Below are 25850 nucleotides of genomic sequence, written 5' to 3'. Positions count from 1 at the left end.
TCATCACAGTTGTCTGAACGGCAGGCGTGGCAAAGTTACATAACAGCAAGTAAAATCACAAAGTGTTTGTACCCCGAGATCAAATCTTAACAATCTGAGATCATATCTTAATAATCCTTTTTCTCTCAAGAATGTTACCAAAACTTTTACTTTGTAGCGACAGCTTACATTATTTAGCCTCTTTTGGAATCTGGGGCTTGTAACTGTGGCTCAGGTCTTATGATTGAAAAGAAGCAAAGTACCAAAAAGTTCGGTTGTCGTAAAGTTCTAATCGTAAGATATCAAGCCTGCACCACGATGAACTTGCTCATAGATCACAATCTTGACCGTGATCTATCATATTTTAAAATGGTTATTTGCAGTTGACTTACTGTTCGTGTGTGTGTGTGTGTGTGTGTGTGTGTGTGTGTGTGTGTGTGTGTGTGTGTGTGTGTGTGTGTGTGTGTGTGTGTGTGTGTGTGTGTGTGTGTGTGTGTGTGTGTGTGTGTGTGTGTGTTTAGAGCTTCAGTAAACACGTGTTAAGAAAAGGACTGGTACTTGCCACTGCTACATGATCACTATATAGTTGATGATAATCCCCTGGGTGAGATGAATGCACAACAAACTGCTTGGTGGATCAATTTCTTTATTAGTGCTGTCAATCGATTAAAATATTTAATCGTGATTAATCGCATTGTCATAGTTAACTCGCAATTAATTGCAAATTTTTATCTATTCTAAATGTCCCTTGATTTCTTTTTGTCCCATTCTTTTTTCTAATTTTAATGCTCTTATCAACATGGAAAAGTGGATTTTAAAAGTGCTTTGTGCTTTTGTCGCCTGGCTTTGACGAGGGGGGCAGAGAATTGGTCATCAGCTGTGTGCTCAGCCATCAGCTGTGTTTCTGTTTTTATTCAGAGGATCAGAAATTGAGAAAATTACAGGCGGAACGAGGGAGAGAATACCATTGCAGTATTGAATAATTGGAGCCCAGACGCAATTTTGTAATTTTCTAAATTGCTGATCCTCTGAATAAAAACAAAAAATTGGAAAAACAGTTTAAAGATCCAATTTTTTTAATTGGTCAAGACAGAAAAAAAATGAAAAGTTGGATATTGGAACCCATTTTTCTGTTTTTCCAAATGTCCGTTTGTGCTTAGAAAATTGAACTGATAAGCGTTACACTGACCCAAGACCCCCACCAAACTTACATCGCTGAAGTAATGATTTACGGCTCTGTGGAGACCTCGCACCCCATATAAATGAACTTATCAATTTGTCTAGGGAGTCAAAAAATATTTAGGTAGGAACAGAGGAATTGATTGGAACAGATAAAGAAATTTAGGCAAAACCTTCATTTTGACGACATTAATCTTCCCAACAAGAGAGAGAGGCAGATTATTCCATCTCTGAAGGTCGGACTTAATTTTGGTTAAAAGCGGGGAAACGTTAGCAGACAACAGACCAGAAAATGTTCGTGTCACCTTAATCTGCATTAATGTGCCCCCATCTATAAGATATCTGCCATTTGTATCTGCAATTACCTCACTAGAAAATGAATTTTTTTACCAATTAAAATAGCAACTCCTCTGGCTTTGGAGTTAAAATTGGAGTGGTAAATCTGACCTATCCAGGGAGATCGGGGGCTATGATGGATCTGATGGCTTGGATCTTTTAACAGGATTGCCCATACCGCGTATATTCCAAGTGAGAAAACGAGTTGGCGTGCCTACATTAAGGGCGCTAGTATTCAAACTAGTATAAATAAGAGAACCAAAAAGCCAGGGTGAAACTGATGGCTACTTCCACCAGGATAATGCACCATGTCACAAAGCTCGAATCATTTCAAATTGGTTTCTTGAACATGACAATGAGTTCACTGTACTAAAATGGCCCCCACAGTCACCAGATCTCAACCCAATAGAACATCTTTGGGATGTGGTGGAACGGGAGCTTCGTGCCCTGGATGTGCATCCCATAAATCTCCATCAACTGCAAGATGCTATCCTCTCAATATGGGCCAACATTTCTAAAAAATGCTTCCAGCACCTTGTTGAATCAATGCCACGAAGAATTAAGGCAGTTCTGAAGGCCAAAGGGGGTCAAATACGGTATTAGTAGGTTGTTCCTAATAATCCTTTAGGTGAGTGTATGTTATAAACAAAATATTAGGCAGGACTACCTTATTACCCCATAATTTCAATTTACCCTATGTGTAGTGAAAAATAAATAAAGAGCAACAAATAAAAATAAAATGCACAAATAGGGATTAATCCAAATTTAAGAATAGCCTTGATGTAACCAAACGTCAGATGTAAGCAATATTAAAATGTATACTGAAGACAGAGGGTTTACATTACTACCAAGGTGCCATCTGGAAGCATCACCCAATGTTCATCTTCCTCACATAGGCTTTGGCATCTTCCGCTGAGACAAAGTCCTTTTCCACACCTCCATAGCTGATCCGCAGACGAGCCGGGTAGAACAGACCATAAACGGACTCCCTCAATGCCCCACAGCTGCTTCCGAGCCCGGGCTACCTTGGCAGTATGGTCGGGGAAAACGGAAAACCTCACATCCCCCGCGGCGGTCCGTCGGACCCTCTCTTGCGCGCCTCAAAACATCTGCACAGTCGGTGTAATAGTGGAACCTGGCGATAATGGGAACGAGGTCGCTCATCAGGTCTCGGACTCGGCTGGGCAGATCTGTGAGCCCGGTCTAGCAGTGGCTCTTTGTCTCCTTTAGCGGTAGTGTTAACAACCGTGTCCTCAGGAACACCAATTATTCTTATGTTGTTGCGGCGTGATCTGGATTCAAGGTCCTCACACTTATTTTCCAACGTAGAAAACTCGGTAATTAAGCGTTCATACTTGCACTTCAGCTCAACAACGTCGTCCGTACAGGCAGAGAGCCACAGCTCCGTTTCCCCCACCGTACCTTCGAGTAATGCTAACTTGGCATCCGAAGCAGCTTTGTCATTCGCGAGCTGTGTTTTCACGACTTGTAGGTCAGCTCTGATTGTAGATAGGTCACCCCCCAGTGCTGCTCCGAGTTCTGTTTTAAAACTCTCCGCAATGTCCTGTCTCAGACATTCTAGCAGTTCTAGCTTCAAGGCCTCCGTTTTGTCAGCTTGGGTATCAGTGCCGGGCGAGGCCGAGCCGCGGGGCGGAGACCGAGTACCTGCAGCCGGGGGCAACACCTGCGGGCCAGGCCTCTGTTGCTGGGTTGTACCACGAGCTTTGGGGTTTCTTCCAGACATCATAACTCGCCCAAACTGAATACTAGCAAGTACGGAATTCACTTGGGTATCTATTTCAAAAGACTTTTTTCAAGAAAAAGTGCCAATAAATAAAAGTTTTAATTGAAATCTGCGGGAGACTCTCAACACACGTCCTACTCCATTGGTTGCTCAGCAGCGCCCCCACCCCCACATTACATCACATTATTACGTTTATTGTAAAAACAAGAGGTTTTACTTATAACAAGACATTTTCACGTTAAAAATGTCTGGTGAGTCCACACAGCATTCTGGGAGGGAGAATGCTTTGGTTTATTGGCAGTGTTGGGAGTAATGTGTTACAAAAGTAACGCAAGATATAACAAGTACGTTTTCTTATAACAATTTACAATTCATCACGTTTTAACCAGAAAAGTTTGACTTTATAATGTGATAATTTATCTTGTTAGAACATGAAACTCCTGTTAGAATGAAGACACAGTGTGGATGGATAAATTGCGAAATATGGCTCATATACACGATTTGATTAAAGGACAAATATGGCTCATAACAAGTCAAGTCATCGGGGGTTAAAATAAATCGCTATTTTATACCACTAACAAGGCTCAAAATAATGTAGCATAATGAGAGTCCCTACATGTAAACCGAAGCATTGAGATCTTATAAGTGTACAGACAGTTTATCCAAAAGATAGATTAGAAAGACATTGCATTCAGTTCAGCTCACGTTGCGCAGTGTTCGTCGTTCGACTAGTCGTGACTGTTTTCCCAAGATGGCGCCTGCCTGTATACCGAAAGGTCCTGTCTTTCTAAACTCTCTTTTTAATAAACTGTCTGTACACTTACAAAGTTCTCAATGCTTCGGTTTACATGTAGGCACCCTCATTATGCTACCGTGGAAGTGTGGTGCTATTTTGAGCCTTGTTAGTGGTGTAGAAATAGCGATTTCTTTACTTCTTTTACCCTCTGCCCCGACGACTAGCATTATAAGCTAATTAGCGGTTTGCGCTAAAACTGGTCACATTCGATTAGCATGAAAACATATCCCAGAGAACGACAGACTCGGTACACACGTGTTATTAACCCCTAGGTTCATTTTGCACCAGATTTGTCCTTTAAGTTCTACTTCATGCTTGGGCTGAGACATGGGGGAAACTGCTTCTATAGACCTTATTCACGGCATACATGTTGACATGTCATAGTAGGAAAAGCACAGGTGTGTTCAAACCCATTACTGATGGCTGCATTCCACTTAGGAGAGGTCCTGGTATTAAACCATTACTGATGGCTGCATTCCACTTAGGAGAGGTCCTGGTATTAAACCATTACTGATGGCTGCATTCCACTTAGGAGAGGTCCTGGTATTGTGCATGCTGACTCACTGAAATATCTTACTGGGACACTTGATGGAACTGAGTCATCGTTAAGGTTATTAATTAATTTCAGCTGTGCTTTTCCTACTGTGACAAGTCAAAATGTCTGCTGTGAAGAAGGTCCATTGATGATGGTGGAAGGATGGCATACAATAAATGAGCACGTTATAACGGGAAACTTCATGTTACGATGTCATAAATAGCATATTGTAATAACAAGAAAAGGTTCTTGTTATAACGTGATAAGTTTGTATGGTGTAATAACGTGAAACTATCTTGTTAAAACTACAATACACTTCTTTTTTTTTTTTTACGTGATACTGATATGTTTTTCTTTTTTTCTGCTGTGGCACCACTGCGCTTCCGTAGCTAAGGGACACAGGGAATGGAGGAGGAATTTGAACTGATGTCATTATATATAATTCAGGCCATGGCCCCTGGCTGTTTCACAACATGAATTCAATTTTGATCACGTGATCATTTGACAGTAGCCAATTATGGACTTCATTTTTTGTTCAGGGACTATATGCCATATGCTCTGAATTGATACATGTAGGCCTACAGTATGTCCATACATCCGGATGTATTACGTTTTCATCCCATGATGGGTGTCTGGGGGAAACGACGCCACCTGGTGGTGAAATGAGCTTCTCCGTGTCAAAAGCAGGACCTGCTCCGGAATCCTGTCGTTTTCTAATCCGGGGATGGGCATCCTGGACCCTGCAGCCCGGTTAGTTCCACCCTAACACCATCGGTATACTGTGTATCCCCCCACCCTCCCCCCTTTTTGGAACTGCGCTGCTACGAAGCAACAAGAACGGAGATCAGGGAAGGTCCGCTGCCGCCGCCGAGGTGAGCCTGCTCCCCCGTCCCCTCCTCCTCCTCCTCCTCCTCCTCCTCCTCCGGTCCTCCTCGGAGCACAATGCGCTGATCTGCGCTCAGTCTGTGGAATGATGATGTCTGTCGTCTCCACTGTGGAGAGCGTCCCCAGAGGTACGGGCACCCCAGCGCCGAGCCTTTACCAGCGGATCAGGAGGGTCTTAACCAGGTAAGATGGTGATGGTGATGACGGCGCTGGTCCTCGGCCAGCATCCCTTTGCATTCACTCCACGCTCCAGCAGCGGCTCATCACTGCGGACACCTTTTGTTCTAACACAACCTGTAACGTCAACCTGCCATATTCAGCGTGCCGCTGCTGCTGCAGGTAGCATGTTGTGCAACAGATGTCGTGTGTGTGTGTGTGTGTGTGTGTTGTGTGTGTGTGTGTGTGTGTGTGTGTGTGTGTGAGACTGGGGGCATTCCTGCACCCTCTGGTACTGGAGCAGAGCCTGGGCACGGTGAGCTGGTTCGGTGCCTGCTGCTGGCTGCCATGGTGGGTTCATCAGCCTGCCCTGTACTGAGGTTGTGCTGCACACATACACACACGCGCACGCACACACACACATACACAAACACGCACACACACTTTGTCTACCCTTTCCTGCCATCTGCTGTGCTTTTATCTCTAGCCTCTGTTGTGATCGTGGAGCCTGGTAACAATCCAGATTTTGAGACCAGCATATCAGGCCCATGTCACTGTGTGTGTGTGTGTGTGTGTGTGTGTGTGTCCCACAAAGGGATGTTAATGTAATCCATCCTTTTTTATTAAAAGCAGGCAGACAGAACAAAGCAGGCTCACAAACAAGCAAAGAAGGCGACACGTCAGGGAAGTGAACGCAATACAAACACAAAACGTTGCATGCACACAAAGAATAAATATGGTAGATCTGACCCAGCAATTTGGGACCTCTCAGTCCCAGTTAACCCGGCACAGGGTTAACTGCACATCAGCTCATTATGGTGAGATCGGTCCAGCCTGTGGTCATAACTAGCCAGCAAGAAATATTGAATATGTGAAGTCCAAAGTGATCCGCCTCCTCTCAGATGAGGAAGATCAGAGTTCTTAATTTCAGTGCTCAGGTCCATAATACATTGCTAACAGTAACTGTAACAAATAGGACACTACAACAGTCGTAGAGAGAGAAGCATCTCTAACACACACCTAGAGGAAACCTCCAAGTGGGGGAAGGGGGGGGGGGGCACAGCAGCAGATCTTATCTTTATACTGTTGCTCTGTAACTGCTGGTTGTGTAAATAAGCGCAACGTATATGTTAATGTTGTGTTCACAGCTTGTTCCTGCTGCCCCTAGTGGCCAAGTTGCAGGTTTACGAATTATTTAAAGCCGAAGTGCCCAAATTCTTTTATATTAAAGGAACACGCCGACTTATTGGGACTTATTATAGCTTATTGACCGTATCCCCCCAGAGTTAGATAAGTCCATACATACCCTTCTCATCTCCGTGCGTGTCCTAACTCTGTCTGACACACCCACCGCTAGCCTAGCTTAGCACAGATCCTGGATCGCAGCACCTGAGAAGCCCCGTGGTGAGGAGCAGAGAGTTCGCCTGGAGTTCTGCGAGCAAATCACTCCACCCAAGTAGCAGCAGTAGCAGTGCTTCGCCTTTCTGAGAATATAGTTCCCAGTTTGTATACGGTTAGAAGACGGCTGTGTCTCATGTGACCTTGTTATTTGTACACACTGTGACTATACAATCAGTCCCTCCAGAAAAACGCGATTATGCGATCGCATAATTCAATGCATAATCAGCCAAAGTCCGCATATTTATAATCCCCGCATTTTCGTTGCAAAAAAGTCACATATATCTTAGCAGAAAGATGAAAAATGTTGCGTTTACTTCACATAAGAGCAGCCATTTTACCCTGTTGCCATGGGAACGTTATGAAGTGACGTAATTACACGACGTGAACATCATCGAAAAGCAGGGTGTTGGGGGGGGGGGGATCACTTTTTTCTCTCTTTTTCATCAAACCGCAGTTTTTGCAAGTTCCCGCAATTTCATTGCATAAAATTGCATAAATATCCCGCATATTCCATTTTTTAAGAAAACGTGCCGCATAATCGAGGCTTTTTGCCCGCAACAATCACAAAAAAGATTTTCTGGAAGGACTGTACAAATCACAACATGTAAATAGGAAAATGTTGGCGTTATTTTGAGTCAACTTATTGGGAGCAGTAGGCTAGATGGAGCCGGTTACCTCCAGGATCTGTGCTAAGCTAGGCTAGAAGGAGCCGGTTACCTCCAGGATCTGTGCTAAGCTAGGCTAGATGGAGCCGGTTACCTCCAGGATCTGTGCTAAGCTAGGTTAGATGGAGCCGGTTACCTCCAGGATCTGTGCTAAGCTAGGCTAGATGGAGCCGGTTACCTCCAGGATCTGTGCTAAGCTAGGCTAGATGGAGCCGGTTACCTCCAGGATCTGTGCTAAGCTAGGCTAGCGGTGGATGCGTCAGACAGAGTTACGACATGCACGGAGATGAGAAGTATGTATCTGGATGGAAGAAAAAATTTAATAATTAATTTAATATGGAAGTTTAACAGCACTGTGCTTTACATTGCCGAAAAACTCAGATTAATTACTTTTTAGCTGCACAAAATGTATGTTTTGTAGTCATTACGGTTAGGATTTTACAGCACTTTCAAAATAAGGGGAGAATAAGCATGAGCATGTCAAATGCCACGGTGGGCCAAAACAAAGGAAGCATGGGCCAAAATTGTCTGGCCTTGATTTAGGGCATGATGTGTGACAGAAATATATGTAACTGCTGATAAATACTGAGACTATCATATTGCCTTAATGGAAGACAGATGAGCCTTTGTCCATGTCTCGTGTCCTCTGCAGGGACCTGTTGGTGACCCTGGCCCTGGGTCAGGTCCTGTCCTTGTTAGTCTGTGCTATCAGTCTGACCAGCAAGTACCTGGCTGATGACTTCCACGCGAACACGCCGGTGTTCCAGAGCTTTCTCAACTACATCCTGCTGTTTCTGGTCTACACCACCACACTGGCAGTCAGGCAAGGTAAACTGTGTGTGTGTGTGTGTGTGTATGCCTAGGTTTCATTTACACTGGGGACATGTCCCCACCTCTTTTTTTGAAATGGTTGCTTTTGTCCCCATAACGTTTTAAAAGCAAATCTGTTTCAAAGATGTTTTGGAAAAGTACAACACAATCATCTTGAGACTTGTTTTGAACTTCAGCCGAAATCTCGCTCAAACACATCGGCGCTATTAAAGTCCAGAGGTTAATTAATGAATTCAAATGCGTACATTTTTCATTGATGTGAACAGGCGCAATTAAAGAGGTTCCTTCCACAAACAAAAGACACAAAGACGAGGAAGAGTAAATTATTCCTACATGTGTGTGTTGACTCACCAGAGATAACTATGTAAATGAGAAAAGATGATCTACAGGAGAAAAGAAGACCTTCCCACCCTACATTTTAGCATAAAAATTCAACCAGAATGCAGGAAGTGTTTAATGCAACAAAATTCTTGGGGGAGGATCCACAGGACCCGATGTTGTTTCTGAGCCCTTATTTCCCCAGCACTTGAAGCCTTTCTTTCTTCTTATAGCTAATAAAAGGGTTTTTGTGTGATTTCCATGAACTAACAAAGTAGTCAGTGCGCGCACACATGCACGCAAACAGTGTCCGTGTACCCAGAATGTGGTCGAACATGACAAGGATCCTTGTTTTGGTATCAATCCTATTCACCCTGCTGAAACCCTTCATAGTACACATCATACTGTTTTAAGTGATTTATCTGTGTACCCATAATAATTGGTACATTGGTACAATTATAGGCCAGAATTAAACATGTTATGATTAACGCAGTCTCATATTGCCAGACCTTCCTACACAGCGCTGCGGAGGAGGGTCTGGCTAGTCCAAACAGCATTCCGGGATGGGAGAGAAACGTGCTCTGGTTTATTGGCATTTCTTTAAACCAATCACAATCGTCTTGGGCGGTGCTTAGCGCCGGACGGAGCAACGGTGCCGCTACAAAATAGCCTCGGGAAGGAACTTGTTTTGGTGGAACGCGTGTACGTTCAAAAGTAGTTTTAGTCGTGCGAGAGAAAACTCCGATTGGACAGATAGTCTAGCTAGCTGTCTGGATTTACCCTCCAGAGATCTGAGGAGCAGTTAACCATAGTCCTCACAAATCCAACACAAAGCTAGCGGAAGGTAACGGACATCCGGAGGAATATCCCGGCGGCACCGGAGCAATCCCGGAAGTGGAACGTCGTGGATATAGACTATGATTAATGCAGCTAAATTCAACACATTTTGTATGGATTAGCTGCTTATAGAATGTCCAGTCTATTTCAAACCGAGCAATGCACGCCAGAGAACATTATCATATTACATGTCACTCCAGCTCTCATTTGTACAGCATTGATTATAAAGTCACTGACAGGATCTCACTTGAAGATGCATTGTAGCATTTACATCTTTTTATAAATAGGACCACATTAATTCTTCAGATCATATTGTGTAGAGTGCAGTCATATGAAATGCTTAACACGATGGAGCCCTGACCAAGGCATCATCATTTAGTCTGTGACTACGGGGGACTCCCCCTCCATCCCTGAACAACGAGGCAGCAGGAGGCCAGCTGTACACAGAGGTGGAAGAATAATTCAGATCCTTTACTTAAGTAAAAGTACTAATACCACAATGTAAAAATACTCTGTTACAAGTTAAAGTCCTGCATTGAAAATGTTACTTAAAGGGTAACTACTGTTTTTTTTTCAACCTGGACCTTGTTTTTGTGTCTAAGTGACTGATGGGAACAACAATCTTTGATATTGGTCCGTTATTAAGCTAGATCGCTGGAGTCAGCAGCGGCGAAACAAGCTACAATGTAAGTTAATAGGGCAACTGTCCAGCTTGTATTTTCCTTCACAAAAGTGCCAGTTTTGCCACCGACAGACTCAGATTAATATTCTAAGTGTCTGACAACATTATGAAAGGATCCCTACAGAGAGAGACCTTTAAAACCTCTTTGAGACCTTTCTGTTTAACCAGAAACAGCTCTGAAGTCACTAGCGCTAAACCCACCAGACTCCATTTAAAAAAGCAATACTTTTAGCGTGTATAGAGCCAACATATTTTCACATGTAAATCGGTAAACTATGTGTTTATTTCAACCAAAACTATAGTTGTGATGGTTGGCTAAGTGGAAAAGATGACCCCAAAACGGCTTTTCTTAGTGTAATTTAGTTTCTGTCGACTTTGAATGAAGTGTATTTTACGATGCTGAAATTACTGTTTATTCACATGGAGTCTGGTGGGTTTAGCGAGAGCAACTTCGCGGATGTTTTTATGTTTAAAAAAAAGATCTTACTCTTCAACAGAAAGGTCGACCTCCTTAGAAATCCTTTCCATAATGTTGTCAGACACTTAGAATAACAATCTGAGCCCGTCAGTGGCAAGACGAGCACTTTTGTGAAGGTAAACACAAGCTGGACAATTGTCCTATTAACTTAGATTGTAGCTTGTTTCGCTGCTGCCGACTGCAGAGATCTCACTTAATACTTGTCCAATGCCAAAGATTGTTGTTCCCATCAGTCACTTAGACAAACAAACAGGAAAATAGTCCAAGTTGAAAAAAACGGTAGTTACCCTTTAAGTCAAAGTATGTAAGTATCATCAGGAAAATGTACTTAAAGTATTAAAAGTAAAGAAAAATCCTCGCATTTTAGAAACTGTTAACGATCCAAACAGTTGTGTGTTTAATGGTCTAATCATTTCAGCTGGACTTGTAGGCCGTTATATTGTTGGGCAGTTTAATCTATAATAAAACATTGTATTTGATAAACTATAAGTGTTTTGTGTGCAAAAACCTTAATTGGTAAAGTAACTAAAGCTGTCAGATAAATGTCATGGAGTAAAAAGTACAATATTTCTCTGTGAAATGTAGTGGAGTAGAAAGTGGCATTAAAAGAAAAGACTCAATTAAAGTACAAGTACCTCAACATTTGTGCTTAAGTACAGTACTAAGTAAATGTACTAAGTTACATTCCACCACTGGCAGTACATGTAGCAAATGCACAGTATGTAACAATGACATAACTCTGGTCCGTTTATTTCAACATAGATGCAGTCCCACAATTCCCAGTATCACCTCTTTTTCTTACATTGTAACATTGTATTCTCATTTTTGGACCCTGTCTCTCTCTCCGTCTCCCCAGGGGAAGGGAACCTGCTGGCCATTCTGAAGCAGCGCTGGTGGAAATACATGATTCTGGGTTTGATAGACATCGAGGCCAACTATCTGGTGCTGAAAGCTTACCAGTACACTACACTCTCCAGTGTACAGGTGAGTTTGTAGGGGGGGGGTGCTAGAGATGCTACTGAGTTGCACTGAGGTGTTGGGATGGTTACTTTAAGCAGAGATCTTCAACATGGGGTCCGGGACCCCTTGGGGGTCCTCAGAGTTACTGCAGGGTGGCCACCAAATTCTTAATGTTTTGAATTATTTTTATTTTTTTTCAAAATTTAAAATCTCTTAACATGAATCCAACATATTATTAGACAATATAAATCAGCCGCTTCATGAAAAAAACATTAATGATAGGGTTACTGGCCTATTTTTAACATTTAAAAAAAGATTTATAAAATCATGCCAACAATTATTATTTTAACAGCATAGTATTCTATGCACTAAAAAGATATGTAGCCATTTGAGACTTTAAACCCTCTTTAGGGGGGCTCAAGCCCCCCCTAAATTTCATCTCAGCCCCCCTAAAAATTATAATAATAATTAAAATAAAATCTATTTCAGTGCTTCAAGTTAGAGTTTGCAAATGTGTCTGTTAGTGACAACAACAACAATTACAGGTTCAAAGGGCTTGAAATAGGTTTAATATCCTGTGTCTGTCTGTCGCCGATGCTACGCACCTTTAACCCCGTCAAGGAAAGGGTTAACACAAACATAGTTTTGACCAATCAGAGGAGGTTGTGCCAGACTCCCGCCTTCGGCTGAGTCTCTATCTGATCTGTCAGAGGGAGAGCAGGAGTGCGGTCGAGAAAAACGATTATTTTGCACGTTAGGTTTTGCAAGTAAACTTTTATTTTGTCTTGTTGTCTGAATGAAAAAAAGATTTCAAATGTGAAAAGTATTAACTGCCGCCGCGTCCACGTGATTACCTGTAGCCAAGGAGGACACGGAGGATTGAAAAGACATGACTCTTCAGAAGAGGTCATTATCTTCACTCGAGTTTCTGCGCGGGAAAGTCGCCGGACGCCACCATCTTCTGAACATAGTCATACTGAGAAATCCAGAGAGAGTTGTGTGTAGCTGATAGTCTTAATTAGCTTTGTAGAAACTCATTTGGCTTGAATGTAACGGACGTTCATTAATATCAAAAAGTTACACACTAAAGCTTTAAGGGAAATTTCCCAGTTCTTGGCGTTTTCACTGTTGATTTGTTGAACTGTTGTTTTTTTAAGTTAAATAATTGCAACATCTTTCCAAAAGCCAATGAGTAATTACGTTAAATGATCGGGATTTCAATATTGCCCAAAATAATTGTGATTATGATTTTTTTCCCATAATGGAGCAGCCCTAGCAGAAACAACAACATGGACTCATTATGTCTCTGTGTCTCTGCCCTTCCTGGCAGCTGTTGGACTGTTTCGTCATCCCAGTGGTTCTGCTGCTGTCCTGGTTCTTTCTTTTGGTGAGGTACAAGGCTGTCCACTTTGTCGGGGCCGGACTGTGCCTGCTGGGGGTCGGCTGCATGGTGGGGGCTGACTTCCTACTTGGTCGGCAGCAAGGCCTTGGTGAGTAACAGAGCACAACATTACAAAGGTACTTTTGATTGCAGTCAGCTCATCTAGGCCCACAGATACAGGTTGTCGCATTGCTGACCTTAAAGGGGGAACCTAGTATGCTTTTCCTTATTTTCCGTCATATATATATAATGTTACAATGTCAGATTTTCATGTTAAACGTGGCCAGAGCTTCAAATAATGAGGTAAACGTATTTCATAGAAATCCCCGTGAGCAAAAACCTCATATTTCCCAATGTTCTAAATGCTACGCTTTCAACAGGTTTTTTCCTACTCTGGTTTCTATGATTGGTCCAGGCAGGCTATTGCAGTTTTTTTAGGTTACTGCTGTGTTTACATAGGACTGGCTACATGCTAAGTCAGGGAAAGCTATAATCTTGGCTGCAATTGTTGTTAACTCCCCAATTCCAGGTCACATTACTGCTGAAACAGGTAGTATTTGGTCCAGAAGCTTTTATCTGGGATTTCTGACGGAGAACGTGCTGCTTTATTCCATTACAACCCACAACTAATTACAAGTAGCTGCATGCTAACGCCAGGAAAACCTCTAATCTTGGCTGCTAATGTTAATTTCTTCCAAGTATCGCTTTGCCAGACCTTCCTCCACCGCGGCGCTGCGGAGGAGGGTCTGGCTAGTCCACACAGCATTCCGGGACGGGAGAGAAACGTGCTCTGGTTTATTGGCATTTCTTTAAACCAATCACAATCGTCATAGGCAGTACTAAGCGCCGGACGGAGCAACGGTGCCGCTGCAAAATAGCCTCGGGAAGGAACTTGTTTTGGTGGAACATGTGTACGTTCAAAAGTAGTTTTGGTCGTGCGACAGATAGTTTAGCTAGCTGTCTGGATTTACCCTGCAGAGATCTGAGGAGCAGTTAACCATAGTCTTTATGAATCCACCAGAGTTTAAAATGGCGACACAAAGGAAGCCTAAGGCACGGATATCCAGCCTAAATGAGTGAAATCCGGCCGAATTTCCGTTCGGCAACGGAGCGTGGATATAAACTAATTTTTCCCCAATTTTCAGACTGATCTCATAAAGTATGCCATTTTGGCATTTTATCAAGACGCATAATAGTTTTTTAGCGTGTTTTTCGACGCCGTTTGGCCGCCATTGACCTACTTTACGTGTGATTTTTTGCCGTAGCGAGTAGTATGAAGGGACGTAAGTCTGCGGCTGGGTAAACACTGGACTATCACCCAGGAGAGGCGGTCTCGCGATAGTACGGCACGGTCTCGCGATAGTACGGCACGGTCTCACGATAGTACGGCACGGTCTCGCGATAGTACGGCACGTTCTCGCGATAGTACGGCATGTTCTCACGATAACACGCAAAGTGGCGACGCCACGTGGTGTGTATGTTTACATACGCTGTATACAGCGTAGACATACACGTGGATAGCTCAAAATGCGTACAGATAACACGCCATTTGGCTTTAGGAAAGTGGCGTGTATGTTTATGCAAAGTCATGATGCCACGTTGCCAATTTTTGGTCAGATTACTGCTAAAACATATCCGGTTGGGTAGTATTTGGTTTAGAAGCCTTTATTGGTGATTTTTCATGGTACAAAGTCCTGCACCGTTGCAGTCAGTCTCAGGCTCTGAGTGCAACAACAGCGGAGATTCCACACTGACCAATCAGAGGAGACTGGGCTTTGTCAAAGGCAGAGGGTGAATACAGGTGCATCAGCCATGGGCAGTATGAGCAAAATAGAGTATTTTTTCAACATTAAAGCATGTGAACATGTTCTAGTAGAATCACAAAATACAAGTATGAATCTGAAAACAGAATATATAGGTCTCCTTTAATGTGGCCCACCAATGCACAAACACACGTTCATCCTCAGGGTGCATTTGAATGTTGCAATGTTTCTTGCTCACGTGTATCTCCTTCCTCTTCATCTATCAGGGGAGGAGAAGCTGTTTGGGGACCTTCTTGTTCTGGGTGGAGCAACACTGTACGGGATCTCCAACGTCTGTGAGGAGTTCATCGTGAAGAACCTGAGCCGCGTGGAGTTCCTCGGCATGATGGGACTCTTCGGATCCTTCTTCAGTGGCATCCAGCTGTGAGTTGGTGTGGTGGGGAGAGATGTACCGTATGACAGCTGGGCAGGGGTGGAAAGTGACTAACAATACTCAAGTACTGTTAGTACTTAAGTACAATGTTAAGGTACTTGTACTTTACTTATATGTTTTAGGAGAACCCTTGGTTCTGTACAAACATGCCATCTTCACCTTGACATGGGAGGGTTGCAGATGCTGTTGTCAAATATGAGTTAGTTTTCTGATTCCACAATAAGGCGTGTGTCCTTTTCAGTCCTTCCAGAAAAATTATTTTTTTTGTGATTGTTGCGGGCAAAAATCCTTGATTATGCGTTACGTTTTCTTAAAAAATGCGATGGAACATGCGGGATATTTATGCAATTTTATGCAATGAAATTTCGGGAACTTGCAAAAACTGCAGTTTGATGAAAAAGAGAAAAAAAAGTGATTCCCCCAACACCCTGCTTTTCGATGATGTTCAGGTCGCGTAATTACGTCACTTCATAACGTTCCCATGGCAACAGGGGAAAATGGCTGCTCTTGTGTGAAGTAAACACAACATTTTTAAACTTTCTGCTAAGATATATTATGGGACTTTTTTGCAAAGAAAATGCGGGGATTATGAAATCATGCAAGCCCCGCATATTTTGCGCGGAAATCTGCAATTTATGCGGCGAAAGTGCGGCGTATTTGAAAAACTGCGGCCCCCGCATAAATATGCGGACTTTGGCTGATTATGCATTGAATTATGCGATCGCATAATCGCGTTTTTCTGGAGGGACTGCCCTTTGGTTGTTAAGGCCATGAACGAGTAGATTGTTGTGTTGCGTTCCAGTAAAACTGTACTCTGTACAAACCAGAGAATCGATTTTTTTTATTGAGGTTTGAAATAAGTCTAATGCAAATGAATCTGTGGAGCTCAGCGGGACAACTTTCCCAGTAGGCACCATGACGTTCCTGCAGTATGTGTGCAGGGATTGTGTTAATCTCTGTGTTTGTGCTCTGTTGCATCAGGGCCATCATGGAACACAAGGAGCTGCTGAAGGTACCCTGGGACTGGCAGATAGGTGAGAATGCACGTGCACACATAAACAGACACACAAGTAATATTACCACAAAATGTGAGGTTACCCAAAAGGTGCTTGAAAAAGCAGCGTGCATGTAACGTCTTGTGATTTTCTCCCTCTGCGTGTCTGCAGGTCTTCTGTACGTTGGTTTCAGTGCCTTCATGTTCGGCCTGTACAGCTTCATGCCGGTGGTGATAAAGAGAACGAGTGCCACCTCCGTCAATCTCTCCCTGCTCACAGCTGACCTGTACTGCTTCTTCTGTGGCCTCTTCCTCTTTCACTACAAGGTAATATCAAACTGCCAGGGAGCATTCATTCGGTGATGTGCAGGTCAAAAGATGTCCAGACATCGAGCATCACACAACAAAGTGTCGGAGCTCGGGTTGCGCGGTGGGTAAATGGCCCGCAAGGTGTTGACGAGGAAGAAGAACGCGTTAAACAAAAAATCCATTCTACACTGTAGTAACAGTAACACAACATCTATTCCCTGTTATGTAGAAGGTCTCTGACCAGGACACAAAGGCTGACAGTACCTATGATGAACCATGGATTCACTGTTTAGTAGCTAGGACTGTCACAAAAAGCCACTTAAAGGGATTTTTCACACCTGAAAGTCCAAACCAAGGTCTGGACAAAGGTTCGTGTTTTTGTTACATTGAATACATTCAACCCGGTCTCACGGCAGTTCGTGGAATGGCCACGTTATTTTTAATCTATAGATGCGTGTTCACGGGGGACGTTTTTGCCGTTTGTTTCGCAGTGGCCACGACGAAATGGTCTATACGGAGATTAACGGGGAAAGCAAACGCCCGGGAGACGGCCGCGGGGGAGGACGCATCACACGCCTGGGAGACGGCCGCAGGGAACACGCGACAATAACGGGACGGTTAACGGGGAAACAAAACGCCACACGCGGGACGCGATCCCCGGCATCCGGGGTGAAAGTCCAGAATAGTTTGACCCGTCCACCACCCCAACCAACCTCCTTAGGTGGATTTTCGGGCATTTCATACTACTCGCTACCGTAGACATGCTGTGACCACGACATATGCTTCCCATTTAAATACATTATTTCACATTTTCACCATGGAAAAAAACGACAAAAGCGTCCCCCTGCTAATGCTTGCTCTTGATGGAATTACTGTAATTGTTGGGGTTTTGGAAATTACAGAGTGTGGTCTAGACCTACTCTATCTGTAAAGTGTCTCGAGATAACTTTTGTTATGATTTGATACTATAAATAAAATTGAATTGAAATTGAATTGAATGAACACATATCAATAGATTAAAATAACGTGACCATTACACGAACTGCCGTGAGACTGGGTTGATACATTTGATCCGGTAAGTTTCGGTTTCACGCTGCAGTCATGCAAGCACGCTAAAGAACTCTACATGACATTACTACGCCCTGCTGTCATCACATACGTGAGCCGCGTCTCCCGATACTTGTAATTGATTGGTTTGCAGACGGGCCGTTCCCGTCTTCTCGTATCCTCTCTCCGGTGTTGGAATTTTTGTGAGATTTTTCCAGCTGACTCCTGCTCTCCCCGCGCTACCGCGGCTCTTTCTGTTTTGTTGTGCGGATGAAAAGCAAGGCACGGGAACTTTACTTGGGTTTTGAGGAGCTGCAGCATTTATTGAGAGACAAACTAAAACCTACACTGTACATTTACTACCACTTAAGTAAACTGCTAACTTATTATTTCTTATGTATCCGACAGCTGTCTGCTCTGAGCGCATCCACCGTCACTCAACCACACACTGAGCACAGAGCTGTTCCTGAAAGGAGCTACACTTCTCTTATAACATGGCGATAGCCTGCCAGAACTTCCTGTATTTGATCCGAAAGTCCCAACCATCCAAAAAATGCTTTGAACACTATAACAGTTTGATCTGGACCGAGACCACCTCTTTTCGTCGGACGAAATTTGGTCACTTTGGTCCGGCCCGTGGTCCGGGGAAGGTTTCCCACCTGTAATTTGGTTTTGGTATGAAACCGAAAAGTCCGAAAGTTCTTACCAAACGAGGTAGGTTTGAAAGCACGCTAATTAGTCAACAAAGACAAGTTGACTGCTAAGCCTAAAGTCAATTCATGTGTGATCAATGTCATCTTGCTTGAATTTCAAATTCCAAAATGGCACCATATCTGTCTTCGGGCGCCGACACATTTACAGAAAAGACTTTATACCAGTGCCAAAGGCCACGTCAGGTTCTCGGAACAAATCTGGTAGGGCCTCATTAGGTTCGGTTGAATTTGGTTTTGCCGCACCATGCATACCTTGTTTTTTGAAGCAGACAGCAGTCCGAGCTCCGGCGAAGCTCTGCACCCGTCAGCAGCGTTTTCCTCGCCGCCGGTCCCCCAGAGCAGCATGATCACCGGGAGGGTCCGGTACAGCCTGAACTCTGCAAACGGAGATCCCGTTAGCGCTAGCTTCACAGCGGAGCGTTCTGTTCCATTCTAAATGATGCAGCTTAGCTGTCTTATCAGCTTTCTTTGGCGTTGGCTATAAACGTCTTTGGGGGGGGGGCCAAAACTTTATCTATGCAGGAAAAACACTCTTGGCTGACTGTCATTTACCCTAAATCCCCCCTTATCTGCTGATATTTCAGTCATGCAATTCAGTAATAGGCTAGCTAACACTTGTAACCAATTATCACGAAGCAATAACATTTTAAAATATACAGGGTTCAACGCTAAGCTTACAACTGTTTAATACAATGTAGGCTACTGTCAAAAACACTGGAGCTAACTAGAAGTAGCGTGAATTGCTTGAAAATGACTTGAGCTAGCTGTATTTTCTGTTTTCCTCTTACCTCTGCGGCACTAGTGTCCTCCGCTGCAGCAGCCGAATTTAAACCTTTTGAAAATGTTCGGACTTAAGAGCCCTTTTTTGGCTTTCTCAAAGTTTTCCCGCACCACCTTTTCTCTTTTTACGGTCCATTATCAAGCTCTTACTGACAACCAGCTTTTAGCTCGTGTTGGACTCTCTCTGAAGACGTGCTTGATTTTGACTGAATGTCCCAATTTGAGTAACCTCTGATTGGGTCGGTCATCTCAGGACCAGGCCAGTTGTTGCCGACTGGCCAAATGCTTAATATTTATTATTATTATTATTATTATTATTATTATTATTATTATTATTATTATTATTATTATTATTATTATAATAATTATTATAACCATAGTGAAATCGTGCAAGTGATAAAAACCTGATCCGTTTGTCGGCCTGTAAAGACAATTTATTTGTATATTAAAAAAAGAAATCTGACCGGCCCACATAAAACAAAAATGGTGCGGCCCCTCCGGCATTTGCCAGAATTGCCAGATGGCCAATCCGCCCCTGAGCAGACAGACGGGGCTAAGATGCCGCTCAGGAATATGAAGTTTGAAACTACTTGTAGCTTTTCTGCTGATAAATAAACAATGTAAGGTTACATCAGCTGCAATACATGCTGAAGCCAGATCATAAAGTGGACCTAGAATAGATCCCTGGGGGACACTGACATACTTACACACCAATTTATGTAAACATTATACAGTACAACAAGGCAATCTGATTGGTCAACTAGACATTTATATCGTGCTCAAATCTGCATGATAGCACACCAAGAGCCGTTTCAGCAGGGCTGTACTACTTGAGGCGCTTTTCTGTTGTCTCGGACTCGTCTTGGACTCGTTGGTATTTGGACTCTGACTTGTCTCGGACTCGGGCATTGGACTCACCAAATATTCTAGTTGGTCTCGACTGAGTCCAGCACTATATGCTTTTGTTCTGAAGTAACTTTGCTCCTTCAAAACAAAACCATTGATGAAGAGCGCTCGTTCAGAAAACAGGTATTATTTGAATTCAAAATCTATCCAGAACGGGCGTTGTGATTGGTCGCCTGGTATATATTGTAGGATTTTATTCTAAAATGTGACCGATGACCGGTCTGGCCCTAAAAAGGCCAGACTTAATCTGACTCCAATTCTATGGTCACTGAAGAGTGTTCGTTTAGTGGTAGATCAGAGGAAAAGACTCAGGATTCAAATTAAGACTCAAGATTCGTCCAGTTAAAGTTAATAACAAGCTTTAGTGAATGATATTGCAAAATACAAAAGCGTATGCATACGGATCAGATTACTTTAAGACAAAACAGCCTATCGCTAAAACCTAGCAGACAGACAGAGTTTCCCCCAGCATCTGATGCCAGCTAACCCAGAAACTTCACTTTTTATCCACTTTCTCTGCCTCCTCCGTGGCGCTGTTATCAGTTGGATATAGTCCCGATCTTCTGGCTCCGGCCGGCTCCTTAACGATATGTAACACACCGTATGAAAACATGACCTTGACTCGGCTCAAAAGAGACAAGTGGCTATTGATGGATCGTAACACCTGTTTGTTTTAATCTCCTGCAAATTTAAGGAGTTTTCATGAGAGCCAGGTCATTCCCATACTTTGTGTCACAAATCACGCGCTTGCAAAACACTGACCATTGTTCTCTCACCCTGTTCATCTGGGAAAGGAATCCTCCTTTTGGTTCAAGTTTTAATTATCTATTTTCGAGCAACTGCTGTATCTTCAATTTTAATAATGTCTCATCCTTTCCCTGGCTTCCTCATGGCCCAGAAGAACAGGGAGAGAGAATGTCAGGTCATGAAATCTGAGGTCTTACATTATATTCTTAACAAAATAATCCTACAGTATACACCTGGCTGCATCATATACCTCAATCATCAGGTATCAGTCATTTTCATTTTGGCCACAGACACAATGTCAGCGAGCTTTTTGTACTATGAATTCTTCAGGACAAGTAATAAGTTCAACAATGGGAACATTTCCATTTTATATTTTAACTAAATACTAATATGGCCTAATTTGATCCTATAGTGTGTTACTCTTCACTTGCTTTTTGATTATTGCAAATAATAAAGCAAAATTATCATCTTAAAGTAGAAGATTAAGGGGGTTTAAGACCGACCCAGTTGTCAATTTCCCGTTCAGCGCCCACGTTGTTTAAATAGCAAATGCACCTGCGCCCATCTGTGCGCCCATGGGCGTGCTGGTCTTACAGGGAGGTGTGTTTAGGTGCATTCTGGGTGTATTGCTATCTTGAGGCAGAAGAAAGTTTATCGCACTATTGGCCAACAAAAACCTGGTCTAAAGTCAATAACGCAGCATTTCATTGTTATTTTAACAGCACAAAATGCTCCTAGGCTTGTGCACAGCACGCACACACTATGCTTGTTACATACACAGGGACGTGCAGCAGCTCACAAACATGCGAAAGATTTAAAATAAAAATATTACAATGTGAAATAGTATTATGATATGATCTGCTTGCGCGCATTCGCTTCACGCACGAGCAGATCAGTGTCTTCTCCTGAAAATCTCTCCTTCCAACTCAGCAAATCAGCCATCATTAAAGCAATGCGCCAAGATACAAACGTGCATGGCTTTTAAAGGGAATGGAAGATGACACTCTGATTGGTATATTGCATGTTAGGCCCAAAACACACCTATGATTAATTAAGACAATAAGTACAACCCTTTTGAACCATGCGCCTGGCGCACGGACCCTTTGTACATGCCCTAAACGCACTTGCGCCGGGCACTTCGCGCCATGCGCTTAGATCGTTAAAATAGGGCCCTTACTATCTCTCACATCACATAAATTATAAACAGGTAAGTAAATGGTCTTGAAGAGGATTCTTTTTTTTCTGTCTCGGTACTGACTGTCTCTCATTTGGACTCATTCTTGACTTGGACTTGAACTTTTTTGGACTTGGTCTTGACTTGGACTTAAACCTCTTTGGACTCGGTCTCGACTAGTCCCGGTCTTGGACTTGTCTTGGACTTGACTTGACTACAGCCCTGCGTTTCAGCACACCATGCTCATCACTAAAAATATCACTCATGTCAACATTCCAGAGTTGAATCAAAAACAGTTTTTTATTCATGAAAATAAATCACAAACCACAGTGGAACACATAGAAGCTCCCCAACATATTTATATAAAGTGATTCATTGGATTAAATGAGTTCTTTTTTACAACGTTATGGAGTTAACTGTTACTGGATTAGCGCTGTGTCAGCTGTGCCGCTGACACAGCGCTATGTTAAAAATAGCCTGCTACATGTGAAGTCCGCGGACATATAGCAGTTTTTTGTTGATGTGTGCCGTATTTATTCAGTTTAGGAAATCCCACAATCTCTACAAAGCTAACGTTAGCGTAAGTTGGCTGGCTGACTAAACAGGGAGGGACTAGAAATCTGGTCTCTGTTGCTTTTTTTGTAATTTCGAGAGCAAATTGTCTCGCGATATGAACGCAGTTTGATACCGTTGTTGTATAATCGCAATATTATACGAGAGGGTGTGATTTAACGTCATTATTGGCACGGCAGTGATGCGGTTCGTAAGCATCGCTGAAGTGCCAATAATGACGTTAAATCACACCCTCTTGTGTGATATGGCCTAATTAAACCAGCATAAAGCAACAGTGTAGAAATACAGCTTCTATGTTTAAGTGTGTCTGTCTCTGTGTTGCAGTTCTCGGGCCTCTATCTGTTGTCGTTCCTCATCATTATCTTGGGCCTTGTCCTTTACTCCACTTCATCTACCTACGTGGCCCAGGACCCGCGAGTCTACAAGCAGTTCAGGAACACAGGCGGTCAGCCGGCCACCGACCAGCCTCCGCTCAGTACCGGAGTCCTGGAGCCCTCCGTCACCTACACCAGCCTGGGTCCCGAGGCGGGGGATGAGCTTCCTGTACGTGTGGCCTAAAATCTGGCAGGTAGTTTAGTCTGTCAGCTGAGGGATCAGTGAGTCAGCTGCAGCTGTATACAGAGAATTAGTGCTGGCTGTACCCTGTCTGCAGAGCAGGGCAGCTGGGTGATCACCCAAGTAGGTCCAGGTTTTAATTTTACGGCCTGTGTTGGGAGGGGGCGGGGCGGCAAGTCTCCACCCGCTCAGTGACCAAGTTAAGACAAATTCATGTATTCAAAATTTGTATCTGAAAAAAAGCAGAATGTCGTTAAAACAAATAGCAAAGTGAGTTGAGTTCACTGTGATCAAAGACTGTTAGTAGACAGTAGTGACTGAAAAAAAATCATGTAAATAGATGGTATTGTAATTTTACTGTAATTTAATCTCCTGCTTTCATTTTTTTTTATATCTGTCAAGAATGTCTGTGCTTAATACCGGTGGATATGCTAAAGTTGAAACGGCGGAATGTTGGAAGCAATATATTTCCTAACTTCACAGGGTTACTGAAAGACTTTTTGGTTCTATGTCAACTTTATGACTGTATACAATCTCCTGTCTGGATTATTTACAAAGGATTTATTATTCTCCTCTTATAATTGGCTTTTGTATCCTGTTTGATGTGGTGCATTGAAGTTGCTGTCAACAATGTGCTTACAATGTTACTTATAGTAAAATAAAACATCTTTGTCAAAACACCCAGCCCACAAGCTCTGTGAGAAGAGTCCAATTTTAAAATGTACTTCAGTTCAGTTTACGAATACCATTCATGTACAATGTTTTGGAATTGAACACTTGAACTAGCCTGGATGCCAGCCAAATTTAGCCCCGCCCACAACATTTGAGGTCGGGAAGTTCGGTCTGGACTTGATCCGTTGTGGAGCAACTATGCTCAAACCAGAGCTGTTTGGACCAATCAAATTGTCAGGGCGGGCTTTATACGATGATGGACAGATGATCAACAGTCACGTAATCAACCACGTCACCAAAGAGCGCTTGGGTTGAATTAGTTTACAACAAAGAGGGCTGCCACTGGAGAATTGAGATGTGTAGATTCCGTTATAGAAGAAATCGACGCATTAATTTTAAAAGAGGAACAGAGAACCGCGGTCACGTATGTATACACATTGCCACACCCGTCCGCACGACACCGAAACTGCCGCCTCTGCCTTTGCTCTGTGGAAGCCTGCCTTTGACTTGCAACCTGATTGGTTGTAGGTCTATCCAATTGAGTGCAGAGGCGTTTTCTTTCCTGGTTCGGTTGAGACACGCCCCATAATCCCAGCCCAATGGGGCAGTATCAGACTCATATTCTGACTAGAATCTGAGTATGGCGACGTCAGGCTACACTTGAACAGGAAGAACAATCTAAGTCAGGGGTGTCAAAGTCAATTTCACTAAGGGCCACCCTGGAAAATGAGAATCGCATCAAGGGCCAGACATGTTAACGTTTATTGACATGCTTTTATTTAATGGAAAAAGTCAAAAATATCTTTGACTATATTACTGTGTATCTGATATAGCCTTCTCACTTACAGTTTGGTCGCCATAACGCCAAAAAAATAAGTCCGCAAAAAAGTTCCCTAGCCATCATAGAATTTAGCAAATCAGGCTACCACACAGCCGACTCACAACAAACTGTTTCACAGCCTGAATATCAAAAAAACTGTAGTTGTGTGGGAATTTCAGACTCTCAGATTTGCCAAATTCTGCTTTGAGTGTCGCGTAAATTCAAAATTTGCGAGGGGCCTGATTTGGCCCGTGGGCCTTGAGTTTGACACATGTGATCTAAATAGTAGTAAGTCGAGTTCAAAGTCTTTGCTGGAACATAGCTAAGCTAGCTAGCTAGCAAGCAAGCAAGTCAAGCAGCAAGTAGTTTATTTCCACGACGTTCCACTTCCGAGATTGCTCCGGTGTCGTCTGACGCTACCAATGATGACGCAGTGATTAGTGACGATTCTCTCCGACCAATCCGTAGTCTGCAGGTTTTCACGTCACCTTTTGGTATCGCTTCAGCTCGCTTAAAAAAAAAAAAAGTACCTGCTAGCTAGTACCAGGTATTTTTTTTTTCATAATGGAAAAACAAAAAATGCGAGTAGAATCAAGGCGAGTCGAGCAGGTACCATGTAGTGGATAACGCCATAAGACTTTCAGCTCCACACAACTCTCTCTGTATTTCTCAGTCTGGCTATGTTCAGAAGATTGAGTCGTCCGGCGATTGAGTCGTCTGGCGATTGAGTCTTCCGGCGTTTTTCGCTCGCAGAGACTCGAGCGAAGATAATGATCTCTTCTAAAAGAGTCCATCATGTTTTTTTAATCCTCCTTGGCTACTAGCAACTGCGTGGAGGAGGGGTGGGGGCGCGTGCGCTATCACGGAAGACTTGCATCACGTGGACGCGCCGACAGTGTTGTTGTCATTACTTAGAATTCCTGATGGGGGAGACAGAAACTACGCACTATAGCTTTAAGTCTAAATAACATATGCCTTAACATGTAACCACTTTATGTAAAACTATTTATTGACCATACAGAACCAAACTCAATTTATGAAATATTTATTTATGTAAGAAAAGCAAAATACACCAAACAATAATTATGAACTAAATAGTAAATCTAATGTATGTACATTGTTAACACGGCTAAGCTAACCTGGGCTCATACCACAAAGATAACACAGCTACAAAAGGCTAACCTAGCTCGTAACACTGTTG

At 43.1% G+C, this 25850-nt stretch overlaps 1 protein-coding gene across 1 annotated transcript; it reads left to right on the top strand.

Moving 5' to 3' along the window:
- The first annotated feature begins 5172 nt into the window (after window positions 1-5172).
- Window positions 5173-23849, top strand: slc35f1 (solute carrier family 35 member F1). Its single transcript, XM_039781150.1, has 8 exons — window positions 5173-5637; window positions 8329-8504; window positions 11679-11806; window positions 13113-13272; window positions 15193-15349; window positions 16341-16393; window positions 16526-16680; window positions 22927-23849. Exons 1-8 carry the CDS (start codon window positions 5540-5542, stop codon window positions 23158-23160), a joined length of 1161 nt encoding a protein of 386 aa, XP_039637084.1. The 5' UTR covers window positions 5173-5539; the 3' UTR covers window positions 23161-23849.
- Window positions 23850-25850: the final 2001 nt, after the last annotated feature.

This window comes from Perca fluviatilis, chromosome 18, assembly GCF_010015445.1.
Source record: "Perca fluviatilis chromosome 18, GENO_Pfluv_1.0, whole genome shotgun sequence".
Lineage (NCBI taxonomy): Eukaryota > Metazoa > Chordata > Actinopteri > Perciformes > Percidae > Perca > Perca fluviatilis.
The sequence above is the reverse complement of the archived record's forward strand: the minus strand, read 5'-3'. Positions and strand labels throughout refer to the sequence as shown.